At 44.8% G+C, this 24,895-nt stretch overlaps 1 protein-coding gene across 1 annotated transcript; it reads right to left on the reverse strand.

The window, feature by feature from the left end:
• Positions 1-1,916: 1,916 nt before the first annotated feature.
• Positions 1,917-24,471, reverse strand: CPA2 (carboxypeptidase A2; the record flags this gene model as incomplete). The annotated part of the gene is made up of 11 exons (XM_080932453.1): positions 1,917-2,104; positions 8,027-8,111; positions 10,870-11,069; positions 13,114-13,204; positions 14,202-14,312; positions 15,627-15,725; positions 17,775-17,876; positions 19,357-19,452; positions 19,686-19,820; positions 20,520-20,601; positions 24,407-24,471. The coding sequence occupies 11 exons, from the start codon at positions 24,469-24,471 to the stop codon at positions 1,917-1,919; spliced, it is 1,254 nt and encodes a 417-aa protein (XP_080788579.1).
• Positions 24,472-24,895: the final 424 nt, after the last annotated feature.

Consider the following 24,895-nt stretch of genomic DNA (forward strand, 5'->3'; position numbering starts at 1 on the left):
CAATCAATCAATCAATAATCAATAAGTCTAAACCACTAACTGAGGTGAAAATCTAAAGAGAAGCTATGTGCAAGCTGAGAGACAAACTCAACGTGTCGTAAGGCAACAAGACCAAAGAATACGCAGGAGCCAGACGCCGGGCACTTTGTTGTTGATGGTGTTGAATGCGTGAAAAGATTTAAGTCCATTGCTAACTCTGAGATGCTGCACTGTTTAAAATAAAGGAGCTCAGCCAGGCATGACAGTCTATGCCTCAAGTCCCAGCCTGACATACTGAGACAGGAATATGTCACCTGGGCTACTTAGTGAGACCCTAGCTAAACACACACACACACACACACACCACAAAGGATTGAGACTTGTTATAAAATTGATAAGCCTTGTAAATATTTTAAGTCCCACACAGAGTGACACATGTTATGGGATTTGGGCTCTGACATACCTAGAATAGCAAAATTCATAGAATACAATAATGCTTACAAGAGGCCAGAAGAAGGCTGTGGTGATTTTCCAGTTAATGAGTGAGTATAGCTTTTGGTTTGAGATGCTGTGAAAGCGTTCTGGAGAATGGATACTGGTGGTGAAGGCATAGCATAGCAAACACACTTAATGCTGGTGAATTGTACCCTTAAAAATAAAGAGGGACTAGGCAGTGGTGGTGCACACCTTTGATCCCAGCACTTGGGAGACAGAGGCAGGCAAATTCTCTAAGAGTTCAAAGCCAGCCTTGTCTACAGAGTGAGTTCCAGAATAGCAAAAGATACATAGAAAAACCCTATCTTAAAGGAGGAGGAGGAGGAGGAGAAGGAGGAGGAAGATCTCACATCATCATCAGCATCATCATCGTCATCATCACCACCATCATGGGACCAGGCATGATAGCTTATCCCTTTAATCCCAGCACTTGGAAGGTAGAAGCAGGTGGATATCTGTGAGTTTGAGTCAGCCTGGTCTACATAGAAAAACCTTGTCTCAAAAATGAAAAGAAAGAAAAGAAAAAGAGAAAAGAAAAAAGGCATGATCAAGGGGCAACTCTCCCAAGAGGGGCCCACACCACACTTTCATTTCTCTTAGTTTCTGGGACTGTTTTTTGAGAAGCTTATACCCAACTCTGGGTGGGGGGTCTTACTTTCTTCTGAGCTCCTCTCATTCTCTCTTTCTTTTTAAAGATGTATTTATTTCATTTTGAATGCTTTCCCCACATGTATGATGTCTGTATATCATGTACCTGCCTGGTTACCATGTACCATGTAACCTTCATGTTACAAGAAGACATCCCAGACCTGGAGCTTGAGTTACAGATGGTTGTGAACCACCACATGGATGGGAATCACACTGGGTCCTCTGCAAGAGCAGCCAGTGCTCTTAACGCCCGAGCCTTGTCTCCAGCCCCACCTTCTTTCTCTTAACCCTCATGCTCAACACAAATATTAAAGTATCTTTGTTAGCCATTCCGCCTCCAAAATAATCAAGAGCTGGGTGTGGTAGCACGTGCCTGTGATCTTGGCACTTAAGAGGTAAAGACAGGAGTTCAAGTCCAATCTCAACTACAAAATACCTTGTCTGAAAAAAAAAAAACAGTAAATTTTGTATCATGAAAAATTTAGTACATTTTAAAAAGTTAAAGGATGCTGGTAATAGTTCACTTAGAACAGGTTAAAGAAAAATGCACAGGTACAGCACACGGGCTTGTGGCTTTGGGACAACAGAAATCAGAGAATCAAAAGCTGGAAATGAAGCTCAACGGGGGAAGGGGACAAGGGACAGGGCTAGGATGTGGGGTGGGGCTGAGATGGGGGGCAGGGGCGGGGGCTTAAATACAGTTTCCAGATTAGGGATAGAAAAAGGAATGAGCAGAAACCAGTTGTGCTTTCCACCACAGAGATTTTAATGGTGTTTGTCTATTCTGCAGATCCCTAATAGGGGTGATCTCGGACGTGTTCCATGATGGTCTTCAGCCCTAGCCAGGTCTCTTCGGCTGTGGGCAAGATCTGCTTGGCTGGCAGGAGGAAGCCGTACAAACCTGTGTCTCTCAGCTCGAAGGCAAATGAGTATTTGATGCCGAGGTCATAAGCCCAGTCGATGCTTCCGCCACTGGCCTGGTCTGAGGGGCAAAGGAAAATGAAACCTGATTGCACTGTTTCTGTAGACCTCAAATGTGATCAAAGATAAGTCTATTGGCTTCAGGACCAGCACAGTCTTCTAGGAGTTCATGCTTATGACAAGAAGCATAGTTTAAAACAAAATAGGTGTTCAAATGGACACTCTACCTAGCCTTCTTTGGTATTCTCAGAAGCCTCCTGACTTTATTTACCCATTTGGAGCCCATTTGCTCAATGCCCTAATTGGCACCTTCCCCCGTTTAGGGAGGACACATCATTTCCTTCTTTTGAAGGCACATACTTTGTTTTCTCTAGTGGGACAGAACAGATTACAAATCCAGTGAGTGACTTGATCCCTGACCTCAGGGGATTCTTAGTGTAAGCCAGGAACAAGTGCCCACCTGATGTCAAATCACATGCCCAATGCTGGGGATCATTGGTAAGCCAGCACATGAGTAAGAAGGATGGCATTGGGCTACAAAGACCTGAGGTATTCATGAGTCGGAAACACTAAGCAGGAGGCCCTGAGGCTCCTCCCAGGAAGGACAGGTTTGAGGAAGCTACCAGGTCCCTAAGAACAGAGGCCTGGGAGGCTGTTACAGGAAAGACCAGGACTCAAGGTTAGTGTTGCAAATTACAAGATACCTGTCCCCCATCCAAAGCCCTGAAAGCAGATTACAGATATTTTTCAGATTTTGGAATAATTGTATATGAATAATAAGATATCTTGAGGGGTGGACCTAAATCTACACGTGAAATTCACTTGTGTTTTATATATACCTTATATATTCATAGCCTGGAAATAAGTTTACCACTAATTGGTGTACCTGTGCTGTAAGAATTTCCCACATGTGGCTTTCCATGGGCAGGGAGAAGCTTTAGAGTTGGAAACATTTGGAGGTTGAGATTTTGAGATTTGGGATGCTTAACCTCTAAGTCCAAGGGTTTCTATAACTTGTGACTATTTTTCCTTGATGCAGCCACCACTGTACCTAGAGAACAGGAAACACTAACTGGTTACTGACTGACCTGAATGGACCGTGTTGGGTTCCAAGATTAGCACCTGTACCTATGGCAGAGCCAATCCCACTAAGAGGTGTAGAGAAGATAAAAGTCTGTGCTTCAGGAAGAATCCTGACCCTGCAAATCACTAGCTGGTGATCTAAAACAAGCCTGCTTATCTAAGTTCCAGAAGATTCGTGTTTCAAAGGGGAGGAGCTCCATCTTAGGACACAGGGCAGCAAGAACTAGACATAAAAAGGTAAGCACAGAACTTGCTCGTGCTCACTAAATGCATCTTCATTGGCTCCTTTTATGCCTATTTTAATCTGTGGAGCGTTGTCCCCATTGTACAGGAGTAACTGAGGTCGGACAATCTATGTAGAATGTCAGTAAATGTCACTTATGAGCTAACACCTGCCTGGCATGCACTAGGTCCCAGGTTCAATCTTCAGTACTGTGAGCAAATAAAATCAATTGGGTGTTAGTAATGATTATAAGTATCATTATCAATTATCAATAAATAAGGAGGGCCTAGTCAAATTAGATTACATCAGAGATAATGGTGGGGAACACGGCACCAGCCATGTTTCCACAGGTCTTGAGAGCTAGTGAACATTTATTCTACACATTACTATCCTTGAGTCTATAAGCAAGCCATTTCACAGATAGACAAAACCAAGAAAGGGTAAGTAACTGCCCCAAAGTGACTAGGCTCCAAAGCGTCAGAACTATAATTCAGATACAGGACTTTGCCCCTAGTTCTATTCTTTCTCCGAATGTTCTCGCCCACGTGACTGGGAAGCTCTTTCAAAGCCCTTTGCACACAGGAAGTTGACAGGAAACGTCTCACCTACCAAAGATGTGCAGCTGGCCACAGTGGGGAGAGCAGGTGCTCGTCCGGAGCTGTGAGCCTGAGTCACCAGGTAAGACATTTAGCTAGTTCTCCAGGGTAAGGTGAGGCAGGACCCCACAGTCATCCCTACAGGATCATACAGCAAACCTGTATGTGTCTGATATTTATTTATTGGAACTATCTTTGATACCTCAGCAGAAAAAATACAGTAACTAACCCCCAGCCTTCCAAGGTCTAGTAGACAAGATAAGATAAAAACCTAAATCCCTCACAATGAAGTGGATAAGACTTGGCGCTCCAGAGATGGCTTAGCAGTTAAGGACACTGGCTGCTCTTCCAGTTTGATTCCCAGCACCCACACAGCAGTTGACAATTGTCTTAACTCCAGTCCCAGGGGTACGAGGCCTCTGTTGGCACTCGGCAGATGCATCGTGCACAAACATACATGCAGGCAAAACATCCACACATATACTGTAAATAAATAAAAAGTCTAAAACTTAAATAAAAATAAATAAAATTAAAAGCTTAAAAATAAAACAATGAGATTTTTAAACAGACAGACAAAGGGAGAGAGAGACACAGAGAGAGAGAGGTAGAGAGAAAGAAGGAAGGAAGAAACACAGAGCCCATAATGTAGAACAGAAACTCCCATGACCGCTTATATTATCAGAAGTCCTTCTGCATTTCCATGAAGTCTTCTGGATTTAATGTTTAAATCTCACAACTCTGTCTTTTAAAACCACCAGTAGCCGGTTGTAATGGCCCACTCCTTTAAACCCAGCGCTTAGGAGGCAAAAGCAGGCAGATCTCTGTGTGGCTAAAACTACCCTGGTCCACATAGTCTCCAAAACTAGAAAAGCAAGCAAACAAAAATGAAAATCATAGCTAACAAGTAGGCATCCCCCAAACTTCCCGCGCCCCCACTGTGGCCGCAGCTGTCTGTGCGCACAGCGCTCCCGAAAACAGGTCCCGTGCTCCCCCGGTTGCTCTACGAGAGCAGGTCCCGTGCTCCCCCCGGTTGCTCTACGAGAGCAGGTCCCGTGCTCCCCCGGTTGCTCTACGAGAGCAGGTCCCGTGCTCCCCAGGCTGCTCCCAAGAGCAGGTTCCGTGCTCCCCCGGTTGCTCAGTCCTCTCTTCTTGGCATCTCCAATGTGCAGTCGTCACGCACATACATATTTCTATGTGTAGTGTGTGTCTTAAAAGCAGACAAACAACACAAGATAAAAAGCGGCCTCCTGTTCGGAGTCGCTCCACCCCCTTCCTCTCATCCACCCTTCGGTGCCTGTCAAGGCCACTAATGAACTAGTCACAGAAACCCAATGGAAAATGTTCCTTCCTGTGTGTTGACCTTTCTATGGCTTTTATCGTTTTAACCACTGTCTCCTTTTTAATAATTGCTCTTCCCCAGTCTTTGAAACTCAAGGTCCTCGGCTTCTCAGCTTAGTCCCCTGCTGCCTCTCTCCTCCCGAGGTTGTCCCCATTCCAAATATCTCCTTGCTTTCCTGCTTCAACCACTCTCTCCATACCAACCCTTCCTAAATCAGCCTCTTTTCCTTTTCTCCTCCTCTCTCCTCTCTCTGCAGAATCTTAGGGCCTATAAACCCTGCAGATCCAGCCCAATGTGTGGCGAATGCCTTTGATCCCAGCACTTGAGAAGCAGAGGCAGGTTGATCTCTGTGAGTTCAAGGTCAACCTAGTCTATAGAGAGCAGGGTTGTTAATACAGAGAAACCCTGTCATAAAATAAAATAAAAATCTCCGAACCCTACAAGTACCTTAAGCTCAATATTTCTAGAACCAAACCCATACTCTTTCCAACACTCCCCTTTCATGATCCAGAATGTCCCGTCATTGAGTGACACAATCCAATGACCTTCATCAAGAAACTCTACCACCAATAAAGAACAAGGCCCAACGGCATGTCCCTACACTGCGCATGCTCACACCCTGCTGTAGCGTGGACCATCATCTGCAGCCCTAACTCCTCTAGCTCCTGCTGGAAGATGTACCTACTTCCAGTCCCTGACCACCGCAGCCTCCACTCAATACCCCAACTGCTTCACTGAAAACTCAAAAATGGCTTCCAGAATCCTTCAGATGATCGTCTCCACATAGCACACAAAGCCCATCCCTCAACCTCCCTTCCCCACATCTTTTGTCCCAACAATCCCAAACCTACCTGTGGTTCTCAGATCCCTCCATGAAGTCCCACACTCCAGTACCCTTGGATCTGACTGTCAGAGGACCAAGCCCTTTGTTTCGTCTTCTGCTGCCTGATGGCTAATCTTTAAACCCTGCTTTCTTCTCACGTGAAGCTTCTCCACAGGATCGAATCCCCCGCCCCAGTGTCACAATACTTTGGAACCATGCATAACCTACTGTCGCACACATATCCTAATATCACTGTACATTCCTGTTCCTCTCTCTTCAGAGGGACTTTCAAGGTGGGTCAGCAGGTCAAGTTTGCACTTGCTGCAAGCCAGACGATCTGAATTTGATCCCGGGAACACAGAAAGTTGTCTTCTGACCTCCACACACGTGTGTACATGCACACATGCACACACACACACACACACATGCACACACACATGCACACACACATGCACCCATACATACATGCACACAATGCACACACATGCACACACATGCACCCATATGCACACACATGCACACACACATGCACACATACACACATGCACACACATGAACACACATGCACACATGCACACACACACATGCACACACATGCACACACACATGCACCCATACACACATGCACACATACATGCACACACATGCACACATACACACATGCACACACATGCACACACATGCACACACATGCACCCATACACACATGCACACACACATGCACACACATATGCACACACATGCACCCATATGCACACACACATGCACACATGCACACATACACACATGCACACACATGCACACACATGAACACACATGCACACATACACACATGCACACACATGCACACACATGCACACATACACACATGCACACACGAACACACATGCACACATACACACATGCACACACATGCACACACACATGCACCCATACACACATGCACACACACACACATGCACACACACACATGCACACACATATGCACACAGTATGCAAAAGAAGTTGAGTCCTTAATAGGTTTCTTGTGTGTGCAGCACTTGTCATCAGGCTTAGCACATACATGCTTACCGAAAGCCTATTGACTATAGTCTGAGGCTCACGTACTCCTAGTTTCCAAAGGTCCTTTGGGCACAGGATATTGTGGAAATGGACACTTGACTGTATAGTTTTGAGTTTTTCTAGAAAAGTCTCGCAGAGTCTCACAGCAAACTTCTAGATTTATCCCCACCTCATCTGCCTTCCTCTTCCCCCTAGTGCAGTGCATAGGCGCCTGTGACAGCAACTTCCCATTGGACCAGCCAGCCAGGAGTTCTCTGTTGCTACTATTTGGTTTGGTTTTGAGGTTTTGATAGTAAAGCTGAACCCAGGGCTTTCGAACTCAGGACCTCATGCATGTTAAACACATACCCTACCATTGAACGAATCCTCGGCCTCTAACCAGGTCCTCTTAACGGAGCCACACCTATTCTTTCATTACCCACAGTTCATGACAGGAAAGGGAAGATCAATAAAGAACATGGCTTTTTAAAGTAAGTTCTGATAAAGGTTTCTTGTCTGGCTGGGTTTTTTTTTTTTTTTTTTTTTTTTTTTTTTTTTTTTTTTTTTGGTTGGTTGGTTGGTTGGTTTGTTTGTTTGTTTGTTTTTCCAAGACACAGCCCTGGTTGTCCTAGAACTTAATGTGTAGACCAGGCTGGCCTTGAACTCACAAAGATCTGCCTGACTCTGCCTCCACAGAGTGCTGGGATTAAAAGGTGTGTGGACAAGCTTAGGAGAGAGCACAAAACTCATATCTCCAGGAGTCCTTTGTTAGGTTGGGGTCTGTGCACAAGGGGCACCGCTATCATTTGAAGGCATCTCACAGCATTGCTTCTCTTTCTAGGTCGTTTGTACAAACCTCTAGCAGGTTAGATACTTACAGATGACAGAACAGATGGGTCCTACTTTATAACTGGTGCCATGTAGTCTCTTCAAGGACTGGGCAGCCTTTCGGGCCACTTCATCCTAGAAGGAAAAGTGAATGAGTAAAACGTGCCTCGTGGGAAACCAGCTGCCCAATATTCTCTGGTTAAGCGACTCCTTCACTGACACAGAAGCACACACGTCCCTTTGCTCAGCCAGAAACAAGTGTCGTTCCCCTGCTGTGAGCATACAGCACAACACAGTCCTTCTCTCACTACACAGCTGTTTTCCGTGTTCCAGACTCACTCTTTTGTCACTCGCTCTCCTTGTTTAGATACATAAATGAAAATAGTTTTGGTGGCCTGAGAAGTCACTCGGTGGGTCAAGGTTTCCTGACAACCTCGTGGTAGAGAGAACCAGTCCCCTGACTTACACACACACACAAAGTAAACAAATGCAGTTTTAAATGCTTTAGGAAGTACGCTGGAGAGCTCTGTTACGAGCTTGCTCTCAACAAGATGATTGTTCTTCCTGAGGACCTGAGTTCAAGTTCCAGCAACCACATGGTGGTATAGGGACATATAAGCAGGCAAAGCACCCATACACATAAAATAATAGTAGTAGTAGTAGTAGTAGTAGTAATTAAAAAAAAAAAAAAAAAACTTGCCAGACTGTGGTAGTGCACGCCTTTAATCAGCACTCTCAGGAGGCAGAGGCAGGTAGGTTCAAGGTTAACCTCATCTACAGAGTAAGTTCCAGGACAGCCAGGGCTATTATACAGAGAAACCCTCCCAAAACACCAAAAAAAAAAAAAAAAAAAAAGTTGCATAGGCTTAAAGGGACTGAAGCGAACGTGCATGTACTGACCTCAGGATGTACCTGGGAAGTTTGGTGTGTGTGTGTGTGTGTGTGTGTGTGTGTTTCCCCCAGTTGATCCCTACTGGCTTATTTTCCTGTGATTCTCTCTCTGTTTCCAAGAAGCAGACCTCAGCAAAATATTTTCCATTACTCAAGAGTTCCATTTTTGACTGATTGAGGCTTTACTGTCCTTGCTAAGGATAAATGTAAGGTCTTGAACTTGGGTCCAGGAAAACAACTGTACAAATACCAGATGGGGAAAACCTGGCTCAGCCAAAGCCTCAGAGAGCCTGGGGGTTTCAGTTGTTAAGGAGCCCAGCATGACTCAACAGCACAGTGCAAAAGCCAAGAAACTAAGGTGACCCTCAACTGCATCCATGGGAGGAGAGGGAAGGGTGGGACGGATAGCAGCTACAGCTACGTTCTGCTCCGCCATGGCTAACCTGCAGCACCAGCCCTTCATTCACTTTGGGGGTGACCTTTCACAAACACAGACAGCCAAAGTTGGCAGGGGAAAAACAGCTCATGGGATGGGGTGGGAGTTTGGTCCCACACTGTAAGTCCTTAAAGGAATTGGGGTCATTTGGAGGGTACCTAACCTTTAATTAATTCACAGATTTATCTACCCCCCCCCCAAAAAAAAGAGTAAACTTCGACAATATAGCCAAATGACAAAGCAGGGTTGGAAGGTGGACAACAACAAAGGAAAACTCTAATAGGCAAACTTCTGTAGCACATGAACGGACTCCCTTGAAGGCAGAGACACCCAGTTCTAGGCTGCAGGCTACGGAAGTAGCTCACAGATACGTGAGCACAGGAGTTAAACAACTGGAGACTGTCTCAGTGTAAATCTAGGCCTTGAAAGTATAAAAGAGATCTCTGGAGGGAAAAGGGATATTTCCAAAGGTATGAGGGGTAGGGAAGACGAGTTACTTGAAAGGGAAAAGAATACAACAGGAAATGGGGAAGGATAGAGGGGCAAGAATCAACAGAAACAAACTTTTTCAATGCCATAATGAAACCTATTATCTTGTATGCTGATTTTAATTAAACATAAATTATATTTAATCTTTTAAAATGTGAGCAGGGAGTATATTTAGGTTCCTACCAACCTTGGCGTTTTTCTCCCTTCCCAGATATAACTTTGGGAACAAGTCCCCTTCAACCCTGAAAACTGTCCTAACAAACCCAAACTCCAACTGATAAGCTGAAAGATATGTTTGAACTGGAATTATCTATTCTATGACAGCCTGGGGCTGCTGGCAAAACTCTATTTGAAGGTAAATTGCCCAAAAGGTCTCAATTCCAGGCTTATCCCTGGCAGATGGGTTTCAAAATCAAGCCTAAAAGCCAAATTGGAAATATTTGCACATTCTCTTCATCTGGGAATTGCCGTTGCTCAATTGTGAACAGCTCCCTGAGATGTCACCATCTGACCCAAGGCTGCAGCCAATCTGTTTATTTCTGAAATGGGAAAGATGACAGAAGGAACTGAGTTAAGGAAGAAAGCCTTTTAAGTACACATCACATACTAGAGCACTGTCATGGCAGGTCACAGAGCCAAAGGCCCCAGTGAAGTCCTAGGGAACTATGGGTAGCCACACTGCCCAGCACAGAACATCTGTCTAGCAGTCCAAGAGCCTCAATTCCACATTCAGGTCACATGCCGTGGGAATTAATGGTGGTGGCTGGCGCCCCAAGTACTCAAGACACTAAGACAGACGAGAGGATCATAACTTTGCAGTTTTACAGCCAGCCCGGACTAAGCTACCTATAGTAAGACCCTGTCTCAAAAAGAAAGAAAAGCAGATTCTTGGATCATCTGTGTTAAGGGAACATTAATGTCATGAATTCTATTTACCGAAGGAACTTTGTCTGCATTGGGTGTGTGTCTGATACCTCCGTAGCCTGTTGCTAACATCCTTCCCTCTCAGTGTCTAACTTCACTTGTCCACGCAACAGATGTGGTCATTACACCCTCAATAACGATGCAGGAACTCACCAGCTCCTTAAAGTCATTTGGCTCGGCACATTTATAGCCATAGGGGAACATGAGCAGTTGGGAATAGCTGTGCAGGGTAAGGAAAGCTCTGACTTTTCCATGGCTCTTGATGAAGTTCATTATAGATTTCACTTCAACTTCAGAGTTGGGACTAGGTCCATGGTACGAATCAGAGCAAGGGTTGCTACTGGCTCCAGGCCCTAGTGGGATGAAGAAAGAATAAGAAACCTTAGGACAGTAGCTTTAAGAAGACACTGTAGCTCAGCAGAGGTGCCATAGCAGTACTCGGGAGGCAGAGGCAGATTTCTGAGTTCAAGGCCGGCCTAATCTACAAAATGAGTTCCAGAACAGCCAAAGCTACACTGCGGGGTGTATGTTATCATGTGCATGAATAAGTTCCCCCTGTGTAAATCGAAATAAGCCTGCGCTTGTGTTAGGTCAAAATCCCAGCTCTGGGGACATGGTCAGAGCAGAAATGAACTCATCCTGGACTTGTCTCTTCTTTTAAAATATGGATCTCTGTACGGCAGAAAGAGATTAGATCATCTCCCCTCTGTGGGAGCTGTTGGAAGAAGAGCTCCGGCACTGGGTGGGGGTTCTATAACCTCACTTTCTGGGACCTCTTCAAATCCGTAGGGTAGTAGTTCTGCATTTCCACGTCACAGCCCACAAATGTGAGGAACCTCTGGCACGCTTCCACCCTGAAGAAATCACATTTGACAAGACCACCTTCGGCCTTGACGCTCTCAACAGCTATAGTTGCTCAAGACGCCTGAAGTGGGGGGTGGAGGTGGGGGATTAGGGGTGGGGGGTGTCACTGCAGGCCCGACAGCAGCTGTGAATGCCTGAGAATCTCTGAAGGAGCAGGTGGGGGCTGAGACTTCCCAAGCACTCTACATGAACTTCGAAAAATCCACATAAATATAACTTCTGCCATCTTATGTTAAAAATTATTTAAGAATAATGTTTCAGAGGGGAATGTGACATCAAATTACTGGTTTAATATTTGGGATCTGGTGCTTTGATTATGTTTTTCCTATGCAATACAGAAAGAAAGAAAGAAAGAAAGAAAGAAAGAAAGAAAGAAAGAGAAAGAAGACTAAATTGTTAAAATGAATGAGGTTGCCACTCATGCGTGCCCCTCACACTTCCCTAGTGGGTCTTGCTCAGTTCTGTAACTCTCCAGAATTCATTTGGTTTACAAATATTTAATGATTGCTTTCTGTGTTGCAGACTCTGTGCTAGTTATTGGGGAAAAAAAGACACAGCACCCAACTTCAGGGTTTCTAATACTTAATCGTCATTGTCATCTTAACTAGATTTGGAACACCTAAGAAACAGACCTCTGGAAGGTTCTGAACTCTTTCCAGAAACATTTAATGGAGGAGAGAAAGCCGACCCTAAATCCTGAACACAGTAGCACCCTCCCACGGGGTGGCGTGCTTGAGTAAAGGGGAAAGAGGGGAACCACTGAGCTCGAACACCCATCTCTCTCTACAAACAGACCAGGGGCAAAAAGCAGCCACATTCTTCATGTTCCTATTACCACACGCTTTCTCTGCCATAGTGCAATGTTTCTCCAACTTGTAGCCAAAACAAACCTTTCTTCCCTTAAGACGAAGCCCACATTTGGTCACATCAGTGAGAAAAGCAACTACTGTACTGTCACAGGAAACGAGTAGGAAAAAAAAATAACAAATTTCAATTCTGTGATTCGTGAAACAGGTTTAACTGATGCCTAAAAGCATGAAAGAACCCTCAACTGGCTTGCTGGTGGACTCCAAACAGAAAATCTGAAGTCAATAAACCCAAATGAGCAAGCTAACATTTTATCTTTGACTGTAATTCGAAAATCTATTTCTTAATTCCATTTGTACTTTTTTTCCTGTGAGTTTTCCTTCTCGAAGCATCTACCAGATGATGTAATGCTTCTCTTTCTTATAGATCCTAACCCCCTCTAGCGGTTGGTTCCGCGCTTCCTGCACCCCCTCCATTGTTCAGAGCCTGGCTTCTTTGGCACAGAGGCTGAACGGGGCTACCGCCTGCGGGAAAACCAAGATGTGTAGCAAACCGTGTGAAATGGTGCCCGGAGCTGTAACAGACCTGTACTCCCGTGAAGGGAGAGAATTTAGTGAAGTGTTTCAAAGAGGGTTTTGAATGACTTGAATCCTAAATGGCCAGGCAAACCAGTCGGCCGGCCAGAATTCAGTCTGACCATCCCTGGGGATAACACCCGTTACTCACCTCCGAAATTTGCATCCCAGTTCCGATTAGGATCCACACCAACACAGGAGCTTCCTGGCCGTTTAGACCGGGTCTTTCGCCACATACGATTCTTTAAACAACCAACCAAATACCAATATGGAGGAAGAGAAAAATGGTCATCCCTTCTGATTAGCAGGTGTGTTCCCCGTGTGTTCCCTTGTTCCCTCCCTTCAGAACTTTTTCCTAGAGCTGTCAAATGGTCCCCATAAGGAGCTCACTTTATGTACTTCCTCTCTCAAGTAAATGCCTGCCAAGCCACGTTCCATAAAACATGGATCTGTAAAATGCTAGCCACTACCACAACAAAATAAGAGAAAGAAATGGAATTTCTGAGAGAATAGTTTGGGAAAATATGGGGCTGAATTGGTAACCTTACTACAGAACTGCTACGGTGTTTAATGTCTTGTTTGTTTGTTTAGTGAACCTCCAAGAAATCATAGGTAGCATTCCTCTGGCTCGCCTGTGGGCGCTGTATCCACTCATGCAGTATCTCGGGCTGTGAGCAGAGACTGTTTCTGTCATTGTCATTGTTACCTGCTCTCTACCAGAATAAACTTGAGATTCTGATTCAATCTGAATATACATAGTGGTGCTTTTATAACGGTGTCCTAAGGGGAGGGAGCCTCTCTAGCTCCTTATAGTGATTGTATAGAGAATTTCTTTGACACATTGTAAGTAAACATGTTAGGATGTACTGTGCTACCTAACTGTCAGCAGGAAATATCTGCCTCCTCTTTTCTATCAGACACACACACACACACACACACACACACACACACACACACATATCTCAGAGATAATTGGAACAAATCTCCTAGGTGACTCACTGCAAGCCGGGCACTCGAATAGTCCAGCTGAAACAGGCTCAGGCTGGGTTGACATGTAAGGACATGGAGAGTCAGAAATTATAAACCTTTCCTGCACCACGACTGAGAAGGCGAACATTCTGCTTGGAGGAAACCAAGAGCAGAAAGATGCTTTTGTTTGGCTTTCCTTGTCCCTGCATGTCAAGTCCTATGGACACGAAAACAGCACAAAACAACAAATAAAATAATTGAGTGTCTCACCTTGGTCTGGGAGAACACATATCCATCGGGGTTTGTGACAGGCAGCAGGAAGATATCCATAGTTTTAAGAAGAGAAGTGATGGTCGGATCAGTTCCGTAATCAGACGCGATCTGAGCGGAGACACAGACTTTCAATCTTACCACCCCCTTTGCCCAGAAAATGCATTGCAAAAAGCTTAAGGCACTGTGGTTTGGTGGTTTGTTTGGGGCTTTTGTTTAAGTTTTTGTTGCTGCTGCTGCTGTTTCCAAACATGAATTAGGGACCACTACCAAACATGAATCAGTTGACCAATGGGAAACTTTCAAATCCCCTGGAGTTCTGTACCCTGAAATGTCTACAGCTTTCCTTTCTGGTGACAGTAATTTTCTTATATTAAGTAAATACCGGTTTTATTTTCCTCGTTAAGTAAATATCACCTATCTATTCTCTTATGTTTTTGTTTTTTGTTTTTGTAGTGAATCCTTTTGCAATGGTGGGCAGTAGTATGTATGGCTTATTTGGACCTATGAACCAAATTTTTAAAACTTGATATTGTTAATCCTCCCATGGGGTGACTTTCCAAAAGAACTTGGAGCCTACATCAGATTGTTTAAATATGCGGGGACTTTGCTAAAGATGTGGAGAACCGGTTAAATTCCATTTAGGGAATTACATTTTGACTGCAATCAATTGCAGGAGAGCTGAAGTTTCTGCTGGATTAAAATTGATTCATTTCCTGTGCTCAGCCATCCTAAGGCATTATTATTCAACTGTTAAATATCCATTTCATAATACCCTAAAGGTAACCGCATTTTAATTGAAGGGAAAAATGTATCAGTCGGCACGCACGTGGTTGCACATGCTTGAATGATCTGATGTGGATTGATTTCCTTTGCTCATGAATTAACATTCTGATTTATAGCATGTCATTTTGGAATTACTTAAGAAATACCAGCCTAGGTCACACCCAGCATCGTGTCCTGGCTCTTGTGCCAAGAACCATGTGGTAGAGAGAGATGGGACCTCAGAATCAGACTTGGGCAATATTCAGAACGACCCACACACCCTCAGCTCAGTTAATGTCTTTTCAGGCTGGCTTCCATTTGCTCTCTGAAGTCCTTGCAAGACTTTGTAGTGGAGGCACTTCCCCAAGCTCCTCTCCTGCACCCTAGGCTGAAACTTGACACCCAGAGACCACTGCCCACCACCCTTTGCAATTCTGGCTTTCTGTGTTTCTTAACAAGGGGCCCAGGGACTCAGTGCTGCGGTCCTAGATGGGACAATACCAAAGAAAAGAAAGCTTGGCTGAGTCTGTTTCCTGCGTGTGGTAAGAGGAAGATTTGGCTGACAGTGCTCCGAATCAGGCCCACCAGGGCAGTGTGTGTTTACTTAGAGAACCTAACTCCCAAAAGACACAGTATGTGAGGAATTTTAAGCAAAATGACCTTGTTTGCTGTCCACAGTGCAGTAGCTTGTGTAACCCACTCTCGAGCGTGGATCCCCGCGTCCAGCCAGATGGCTGGCTTGTCTCCTCCGGTGCTGAACTGCGGAACAAACAGAGCAATGGAAAGAGCGTCTCCCCAGTTGGTGCCTCTCCCCACAGGGTCTCTTTCTCAGTCCCCTTCTGTTCTCCATAGGATTAAGAGAACAAGAGGAGATGGACAGGTGACACTGGCTTGATTCTTCTGACAGTTTGTTTAGTCCCTTTCTTTCAAAAAAAGAAAGAAAGGCTTAAATGCAGATTAAGAAGAAAAGCCAAATTTCCCTCTCTTAATGTTTGTTTAAAAAATAATAATATTGCAGATAATGTAAAGAAAATATGCTCACGTCATAAATTAGGGAAGAAACAGGTTTAAGGTAGTACATCATTCTTTTTTAAAAGACTAGTTCACATAGGAGGAAGCATGCAAGCAGACGTATGGGGTGATGAGGGGGTGAGGAATGGAAAAAAGGAGAAAGAAAATATTTACAGCTATCATCCTATAGTGGTGAATTCGAGCTGCCAAAAGCTATTCCTCGCTTTTTTTTTTTTTTTTTTTTTTTTTTTTTTTTTTTTGTTCCTCTCCAATGTTTACCCACTGATCTGTTATTTCAGTTCTAAGAATCTCATCAGAGCCTTCTGAGCCCTCCACCAAAACAGGAAGGCACGCTCTCATGGCCCAGAGCCTCAGCTGTAGATCTAAGTGACTGGGTTCTGAGGAACAGTGGCCTTGCCAATTGGATCACTGAATAGGAGGATAAGATTATTTTTGCACCAACAACTTCTACCTCTGTGCAGCATCCCAAGCACAACAGATAAGGTAAATTAGAAATGCAAATTCTTGCTAAAATTTTCACATTTCACAGGTTTGGGAAAGTTTTGTTGAAAATGTATTGAGTCTTTTCCTTCAGAGTGCTCAGATGTCAAAAGTAGGCAACTTTAAAAAACAAAACTAAACAAAATGAAAAATCAAAGGCTCAACCAACAAACCACTTGGAAAAATCAAAGGCCAGGAAAAGCCAAGGCCTGATAATTCAAAGTTCCCTGACTCAGAGGTAGGCCGGACAGAAAAGAAAGGGACAGTAGAAAGTGCTCTTGATGTCCCATAGTGGCAACTACCCTCCCAGGCCAGCTTCGGGGAAACCGCTCCTAAGGAATCCTTGTCCCAGTTAGTCAGTTGGTTCCTAGCCACAAGGTTTCCAAATTTAGTTGGGTGTTGTGACATTACCTCCCCCCACACCCCCCTTAATAAACTCTTTCTAGGAAGCCTGGGGAAATAATTTTCACTGTTTTATTGAACAAAGTGCAAATGCTTGAAACTATTTCCCGAATACTCTTAGGGGTGACAAGTCGCAGGGAAGCTGAGCTGTTTTTCAACTGTCACCTTAAAAAAAAAAAATGCCTCCACTCCAGGGCATTACCTTTGCATTTGGTTGTCCGTCACCCTCTGCACACTGAGAAACTGGTTTTGGTTTGTTTGGTTGGTGTTTGGTTTGGGGTTTTGTTGTTGTTGTTGTGGGGTTTTGGGGGTTTTGTTGTCCTTGTTGTTTGGGGGGATTGGGGTTTGGGTTTTTGTTTTTTTTTTTTTTTTTTTTTGCCTTTTTAATGCGGTTTGGACAATTACTAGGTGCTGTTGTTTTGAAGGGTTTTTTTGCTTTTTGCTTTTGCTTATTTGTTTTTGTTTTTAAGCTTGCTTTTACAAGAAAAGAGAGGAGAAGAAAAAATCCGCAAAGAACTCCCACTTTGATTAATTTCCCCAGTGCTCGCCCGCCCCTCGCCCGCCCCTCCCCCGCGCCCGCCGCCCCTCCTGCTCGGCTCCAATTGGCGCTCTCCGCCCGGCTCCCCGCGAACGTATCTATCAGGACACATTAATTCTCTCCAGCAGACCTGCGTCAGCGTGCAGGAAAAGAGAAAAATAGAAAAAGGAAGGGGGGCGGGTGGCGGTGGGGATGCTCAAAACCAGCAAAGACCGGTTAGGAAGGAAAAAAGAAAAAAGGGGGAGGGGAGGAGAGCGGGGGCGGGGGGGGGGCTGCTCTGCAAACCCGGCGGGAGGAGCGGGATTCTAGAAGCATCATGAGAGGGAAAACAAAAGTCACTGCTCCCTTCCTCATACCTTGAGCACATTTATGGGCCGATTTTCAAAAGATGAACCGATATTCACTTTGCTCACTAGACCAGGGTTCTCAGCCACGAGGTTATCCATTTCTTGGTAAATCTGGAAGGTTCAAATGATAAACAGGCATCTGTAGTTGAGTGACCCAGACCGAACGAATACATCTATTAGGGTCTTGTCGCCCTTCCATTCCCGGTCCCTCCGCATCCCAGCTGGGGGCGGCAGGAAGCCATCACGGGGATGATGAGTCACTCTGAAAAAGAGAAGCCATCTTGCCACAGCAGAGCCGGTACTTTCCAGTTCTGTTCAAAGTAAAATGGCACTTGTCTGGTTTGCCTATGGCTCCCCCACTCCCCCAGACCAAGTCCAGCAGGGAAGTCTTTTGCCTTAACCAGCACTTAACCAGCAAACCGCCGTGGCACGGAAAGAGAAGTGGCCGGCTTGCGCATCAAGAGACAAAAAGCGCTAGTGCAGGCCCTAGAACAATGGGGACATCCTCCAGTCACTGGCTACTCCGACCCCAATTTTTAAGGCTCATTGGCGTTCTGAGCATTCGCCACATAGCAAGGCTTTGATCATTACAGAGTCAGATCTGAAACAGTATTCAGCCGCTGTTGCGAACACCTATCTGTTAGATCGGCAAGTGGGAGAGAGCACGTTTTAAATATATATTTTCACACACATATTCCTTCACAGTCTCCTAGCCGAACGAAGACACTTTTCTCTTAAGGGGGAGGATTTTAGGAAGGCACACATATAATATATATTACCAGGTGACATTGTCCCATGTTCAATCGCGCTGGTATTTCCAGCAGTGAAACGAACAAATTCGTTCAAGTTAAATGCCACCTCCAGATCGTTTTAAATAGATTTTACCACTAAATAAACTATGGCAAACAAATTTAAATACATCTTAAACTTTATTTGTTGGCCTAGTGCCCCTTAGTCTTTCCTCTTCTCATCACCTTTTAACTCCCCATTGTCACCAACAATCAGACTGTAGATAAATAGATCTTGACCAGTGTCCCCCAAAGGCTCTGGTCACACTGGTAACTGCAGTACAGTAAGTTCCTACACAGCAGCACATCCTGGCAGAGGAACCAATGAGGCCCAGAAAGGCAGACAAGACTTTCTGCTACCGTGTGACCTTGGATTTGTGTGCTCTTTGGGAACCCCCAGCGTACACACAGACCCTTGTGTGGGAGTCAGCTGACAATCCAAGACCGCAGTTAATCGTCGCTCTTGAGTGACTCTGTAACCTATGCAGCTTAAAAAATCGGCAAAGGAGTGTTGTGGGAAGAGTGTGAGAGAGCTATTTGTGGACTCACTTAAAACATTCTTGACACCTCCAAAATAACTATGTGGCTGTTGGGATGGACAAGCGGGCTCCAGTGCCTGCGTTAAGCAGGCAGCAACTATGAAATCTGAGGGAGACCTTAGGAAGCTAGGAAAAGAAGGAGAGTAAGATCTAGGTTCTCAAATCATCCCCCACCCCACCCCACCCCACCCCCCCGTGAGGAAGTAGCCTTGTCCTCAGAGAAAAGAGTAGCTGTTTCTCTGGTCTTCATTTTGAAATGCCTACCTCTTCCAGGGTATGGTAGGCCTCAAAGTTGAAGTTACCACCACGCTCTCTTTGCTGGTTGAATAGCATTTCTTCACGCTCTTGATCCAACAGAACCTAAGGTGAAACAACTGTCATTTGCATTTCGAGCTTTCAGTCTGCAGGGGTAAATCACATGCTGACACATGACCCCAGGACCAAACATTCCTTGCTGTGTTTCCATCCTATCCCATAGGCTCTGGGCCAGAGACCTCTCATCCTGGCAGTACTTTGAGAGGCCCACGGGGCTCTTTCCACAGAGCAGGAGGAGGACCAGCAGCCTCTGTGAGGCTGTCCTTTGGCACACTTACTTGAACATCTTCAATCATGATGGAATACTCGATCCCCTGGAACTCCAGGAAAACTTTGACAGCCTGGACGCTAACAAAAGGAACTCGGACATGGACTGTTTGCCCAGGGACGGTGGGGGATTTCCAAAAATCAAGCTGAAAGGGGTAAAGAACCAAGTCAAGATAGTGACAGAACCACTCTGGGAGGAATGGGTAGCTATAAACTAATGGATTTCAATAATGCAATTGGTTACCCAGTTTACTTGAGTCTACAAAACCAGAATCATTCCAGAACCACCGAGATGCAGCAACAAGAGATTCTGCGTAGCCAAGGATCAGGAAATGTGTTGTTTTCCGCATACACACACACACACACACACACACACACACACACCATGGCCAGATATTAAAATTGGCAAAGGAACAGATGATTTTAAATTATGGGAGGCCTTAAAAAAATAAAATCAATCTGGCACTCAAGAGGTCCAATTCATTTCATCATGGGGTATTAATGCCATAAATTATTTTAAAGGGAAAATAATGAGTTAAAGGTGTTCGGTAGTTAGTAGTTTTCACATTTTCCATCTTTTTTTTTTTAAGTCTTGCAATAATAGTCCTGTGAGATATGAAGAATGATATATTTTTCCTCAGTTTTCTGATTGTGAAAATGAATCACCGGGGAAGAAAGCAATTTTCTCAGGGTTATAAAGTTGAAGCTAAAGTCCAGGTTTTTGGAATCCAAGCTCTAAGAGTCAGCGTCCCACATTACCTCAAAGGAGTCAAAACACAGAACGAAACAGATGCGGATCTTGCCAACTTTGTTAACTGTAGGGAGAAAGCTCTGATGGTAAATACCTCAGGATGCTCTTCAGCCTCCAATTGCAGCAGAGTTTTCAATTGCTCTTCATTGCTTGGGATGATCTCAAGAACTTGGTCTCTAAAATATATTAACCACAGACATGACCTTAAAAGCCAAACCTGTTCACCATTTCCTGTTGCTTCTTGCTCCGGTCAGCCTCTTTGTGGAGATGAATGTAACAATCAAGAATCTCTTTCACAAGCCAAAAACTAATAAATCGTATACTGACCCTCATCCCCAGAATGAGGAGGTGATCAAACGGCTTTATTTCCTCCAAGGAAATGCTATCTAAATAATAATTAAGAGGTGTACCTGCTCCTAGCAGGAAGCTTGCCATTAAAGTTCCCTTTCCTAGACCTAATGAGTATTTGTCAAATAGCACCTGCTGCTCATAAAGCGCTGGCCCTTAAAACTTGTCTGTTCCTGCTTCTCAGGGAGGAACAAAAAGGAAGAAAGGGGAGAAGGAGAATAATTCATTTGGTGCTTGTAAAAGGAATTAGAGTCACATCTGGGGAGACATGAAGTTTTCTGGGGTTTTTTTTGTTTGTTTGTTTGTTTGTTTGTTTTGGGGTTTTTTTGTTTTTTGTTTGTTTGTTTGTTTTTTTTTGTTTTTGTTTTTTTTTTTTTGCTTTACCTTTGTGACTAAAAATATAACAGAGTAAGTACCAACTCCAGGTCCAATGTAGTCCAAACTTGGGGCGCAGTGAGGGAAAGCTGAGGTCCAGGAAAACGGAGCAGTGGGTAACACCCACACGCTCACGCAAATGTGTTCTCTAAGGAGAAAACAACCGCATAGCAGAAAAGAGAAACTCCCAACCCTGGCAAGTGTATGCTTAGGAAAAGTTTGGTTGGAAGAGCCTTTCTTTCTGTCCATTTTCCAGTGTTCACATGCTCTGGAGAAAAAACGATGCAATGAGTCACTATAGGAGGAGTGAGGACAGGAAGCCAGTCCTTCAGATGCATCTCCACAGGGCTGCCACGACTGTGGCCAAATGCAAGCTCTTTCAGACCCTTCTGCCTGCAAGGAGCCATCTGTCACAAATGGTCTGAAAACTCCTCCATTTGGGTCTCATTACTTTTAGTTAATGCATGGACTCCCAGGAGGCCGTCTTCAAAATGAGGTGCTGGGGAAAGTGACACACTAGGCGAGTAGTTCCTGGTATGTTTCCCGCAGCCCCAGGCGTTATTCAGCCAAAAAGGGAGGGGTGTGACTTAAAAAAAAATTCCTCATAGATTTCTAATGCACACTTAATCGACATTCTAGAAATCCTAAAGTTCATTTAATTCTGATTCCCAGGTTGAATTGGTGAGCTATTTTCATGGCTTTGTTCATTCCCTTGGATTACTCTCCAAAAATGTGCCCTTTTTATGTACCGAATGTGGAACCAGGACTGGTGTGGGTGGCTCACACCTAGAATCCTGGAACTTGGGAGGCAAAAGCAGAAAGAAGGCTACAAGTTAGGGGACTGAGGGCAGCCTAAGTCATATATGAGTTCTGGGGCTGCCAGGGCTACAAAGTGGGAGCCTGTCTCAAAAAAAAAAGAAAGAAAGAAAGAAAGAAAGAAAGAAAGAAAGAAAGAAAGAAAGAACAGAGGAAAGGATTTTAAAACAAAGGTGAGTGACTCCTAAAGCCAGGAGGGGCATCGCCTGACACCTGCAGCCCCAACAGACTTTCCAATCCTGGAGGCCCCAACAGACTTTCCAATCCTGGAGGCCCCACAGACCTTGGAATCCTGGAGGCCCCACAGACCTTGGAATCCTGGAGGCCCCACAGACCTTGGAATCCTGGAGGCCGCACAGACCTTGGAATCCTGGAGGCCCCACCACCCAGATAAGAAACCTGACAATAGAAAGACAAGTGCTGGCAGGAAAGATAAAGTTCAGAGAGATGGGAGGGGGTGGGAGTCAGACCCTTACAATGACGCCTCAGGCAAGTATAGACTTAGCATCTCTTCCCTGAGGTCAGCCCCACATTCTGACCACTGGAGAAAAATGGGTGAGGCCAGTTCAGTGAAAATTCATTTTTGCAAAATAGAGTCATTCCTGTCGCAGCTCATAAAATATCATCTAAGGTCATGGGAAAGGAAGAGGAATAGGTCTTGAAGTCATCTCACAGAACCAACACTCCCAAAGACAGCCTGCCCTGTCTTTTAAGCTATTCTTCCTTAGCAAATGATGAAGGAATTCCCAGGATAGGTCTATTCCTAGTCATCGGGGAAATACAAATTAAAACAACTCACCTCACACCAGTCGGAAGGGCTAAGATCAAAAACTCAGGTGACAGCAGATGCTGGCGAGGATATGGAGGAAGAGGAACACTTCTTCACTGTTGGTGGGATTGCAAACTGGTACAACCACTCTGGAAATCAGTCTGGCGATTCCTCAGAAAATTGGACATAGTCCTACCTGAGGACCCAGCTATACCACTCCTGGGCATATGCCCAAAGGAAGCTCCAACATCTAACAAGGACACATCCTCCACTATGTTCATAGCAGCCTTACTTATAATAGCCAGAAGCTGAAAAGAACCCAGATGTCTGTCCTTCAACAGAGGAATGGATACAGCAATTGTGTTACATATACACAATGGAGTACTACTCAGCTATTAAAAACAATGACTTCACGAAATTTCTAGGAAAATAGATTAACTTGAAACTATCATCTTGAGTGAGGTGACCCAGTCACAAAAGAACACTCATGGTATGTGCTCACTTATAAGCAGATACAAGCCCAAATAGCTCAGAATACCCAAGAAACAATTCACAGAACTTATGAAGCTCAAAGAGAAGGAAGGCCAGAAGGTGGATGCCTCAGTCCTTCTTAGAAGAGAAAACAAAACACTCACAGAAGGAAACACAGGGACAAATAGAGAAGCAGGGACTGAAGAAAAGATCATCCAGAGACTGGCTCACCTGGGATCCATCCCATATGCAGCCACCAAACCCAAGCACTATTGCTGATGCCAAGAAGTGCTTACTGGCAAGAACCTGATATAGATGCCTCCTCAGAGGCTCTGCCAGAGTCAAACAGATACAGATGAGGAAGCTTGCAGCTAACCTTCGGACTCAACACGGGGACCCTAATGAAGGAGCTAGAGAAAGGACTGAAGGAGCTGAAAGGGTTTGCAACACCATGGGAAGAACAAAATGATCAACTAACCAAACCCACCACAGCTGCCAGGGACTAAAACACCAACCAATGAGTTCGCATGGAGAGACACATGCAGCAGAGGATGGCATTTTCTGGCATCAATGGGAGGAGAAGCCTTTGGTCCAGCAAAGCTCATTTTCCCAGTGTAGGAGAATGCCAAGGCACTGAGGTGGGAGAGGGTGGTTGGGAGAGGGAGCACCTTCATGGAGGCAATGGGAGGGGGAGGAAAGATGGGATTCCGAGACAGGAATAACACCCAAAATGTAAATACAGAGAATATCTAATAAAAAAAATGAAGAAAAAAAAGACTAACTTCACACAGTAATTGTCCCTGGTCTCTACTCAGAGCCCGCAAAGCTCCCACCGGCACCAAAAGGGATCAAGGCACCACCGTTCAAAATACATTTCTCCCTCATGCAAACTCCCTAGCCTCTCCTCTGCTGTCTGTCCATAGTAGAGGCCACCAAAGCCTGGGAATGCCCCAATGAGCGATTCTATTCCTTATTACCAGATAAAAGGTCCCTGGGGCTTTCAACAGTTTCTACTCCTTTTCGACAGTCATTCGTCTCCTCTTTGATCAGCTCCTACCTTTCCCACTACCTCCCCACAACCTCAGAGAGCTCTAAAAACACAAGTGCATGCACCCTTATTCTGTGACCAAGCTATGGGCAAAGGAGAGGTTTTGGGAATCAAGTAAGTAGACTCTAAGTAAACACTATAAAGTGGCACTTACCCCACAAATGTTTCTTGACAGTAGATATACCCAAATAGGGTGACCAATAGCACGGTCAACCTCATGGCCACTGCTTTCCCCAGAGTCCAGAGCCCTTCCTGAACTTTATAGGGAGCATGGATAAGGGTTATCTATTGGCCCTGTGAGAATTCGAGGGAATTCCCATATGGTCAAATTCTCACCTGCTTGTGAAATTCTCAAGGTCTCAGATAGCAGAGCTCACTGTTGCCAATCTGTATATTTTCCTTTTTAAGGGTGAAATAACAGATTTGAGTGGAAAGCAAACAAAATTGATAAAGCATACCAAGGGCAAATCAGACCTTTATGATTTAGAACCTAACGTGCCACCAGCCCTGCTAGTGATAGAAGCCAGATTAATAGACCTGGGGTTAAAGTCCTTTCTGGGTCTCAGACACAGCGCTCACAGTGACTGCCCGGCATCCTGTCCATCATCTCCCATTACCGTGCTCATTCATTTATTTTTACACT

Source organism: Micromys minutus (genome assembly GCF_963924665.1).
Source record: "Micromys minutus genome assembly, chromosome: 18".
In the NCBI taxonomy this organism is placed as follows: Eukaryota; Metazoa; Chordata; class Mammalia; order Rodentia; family Muridae; genus Micromys; species Micromys minutus.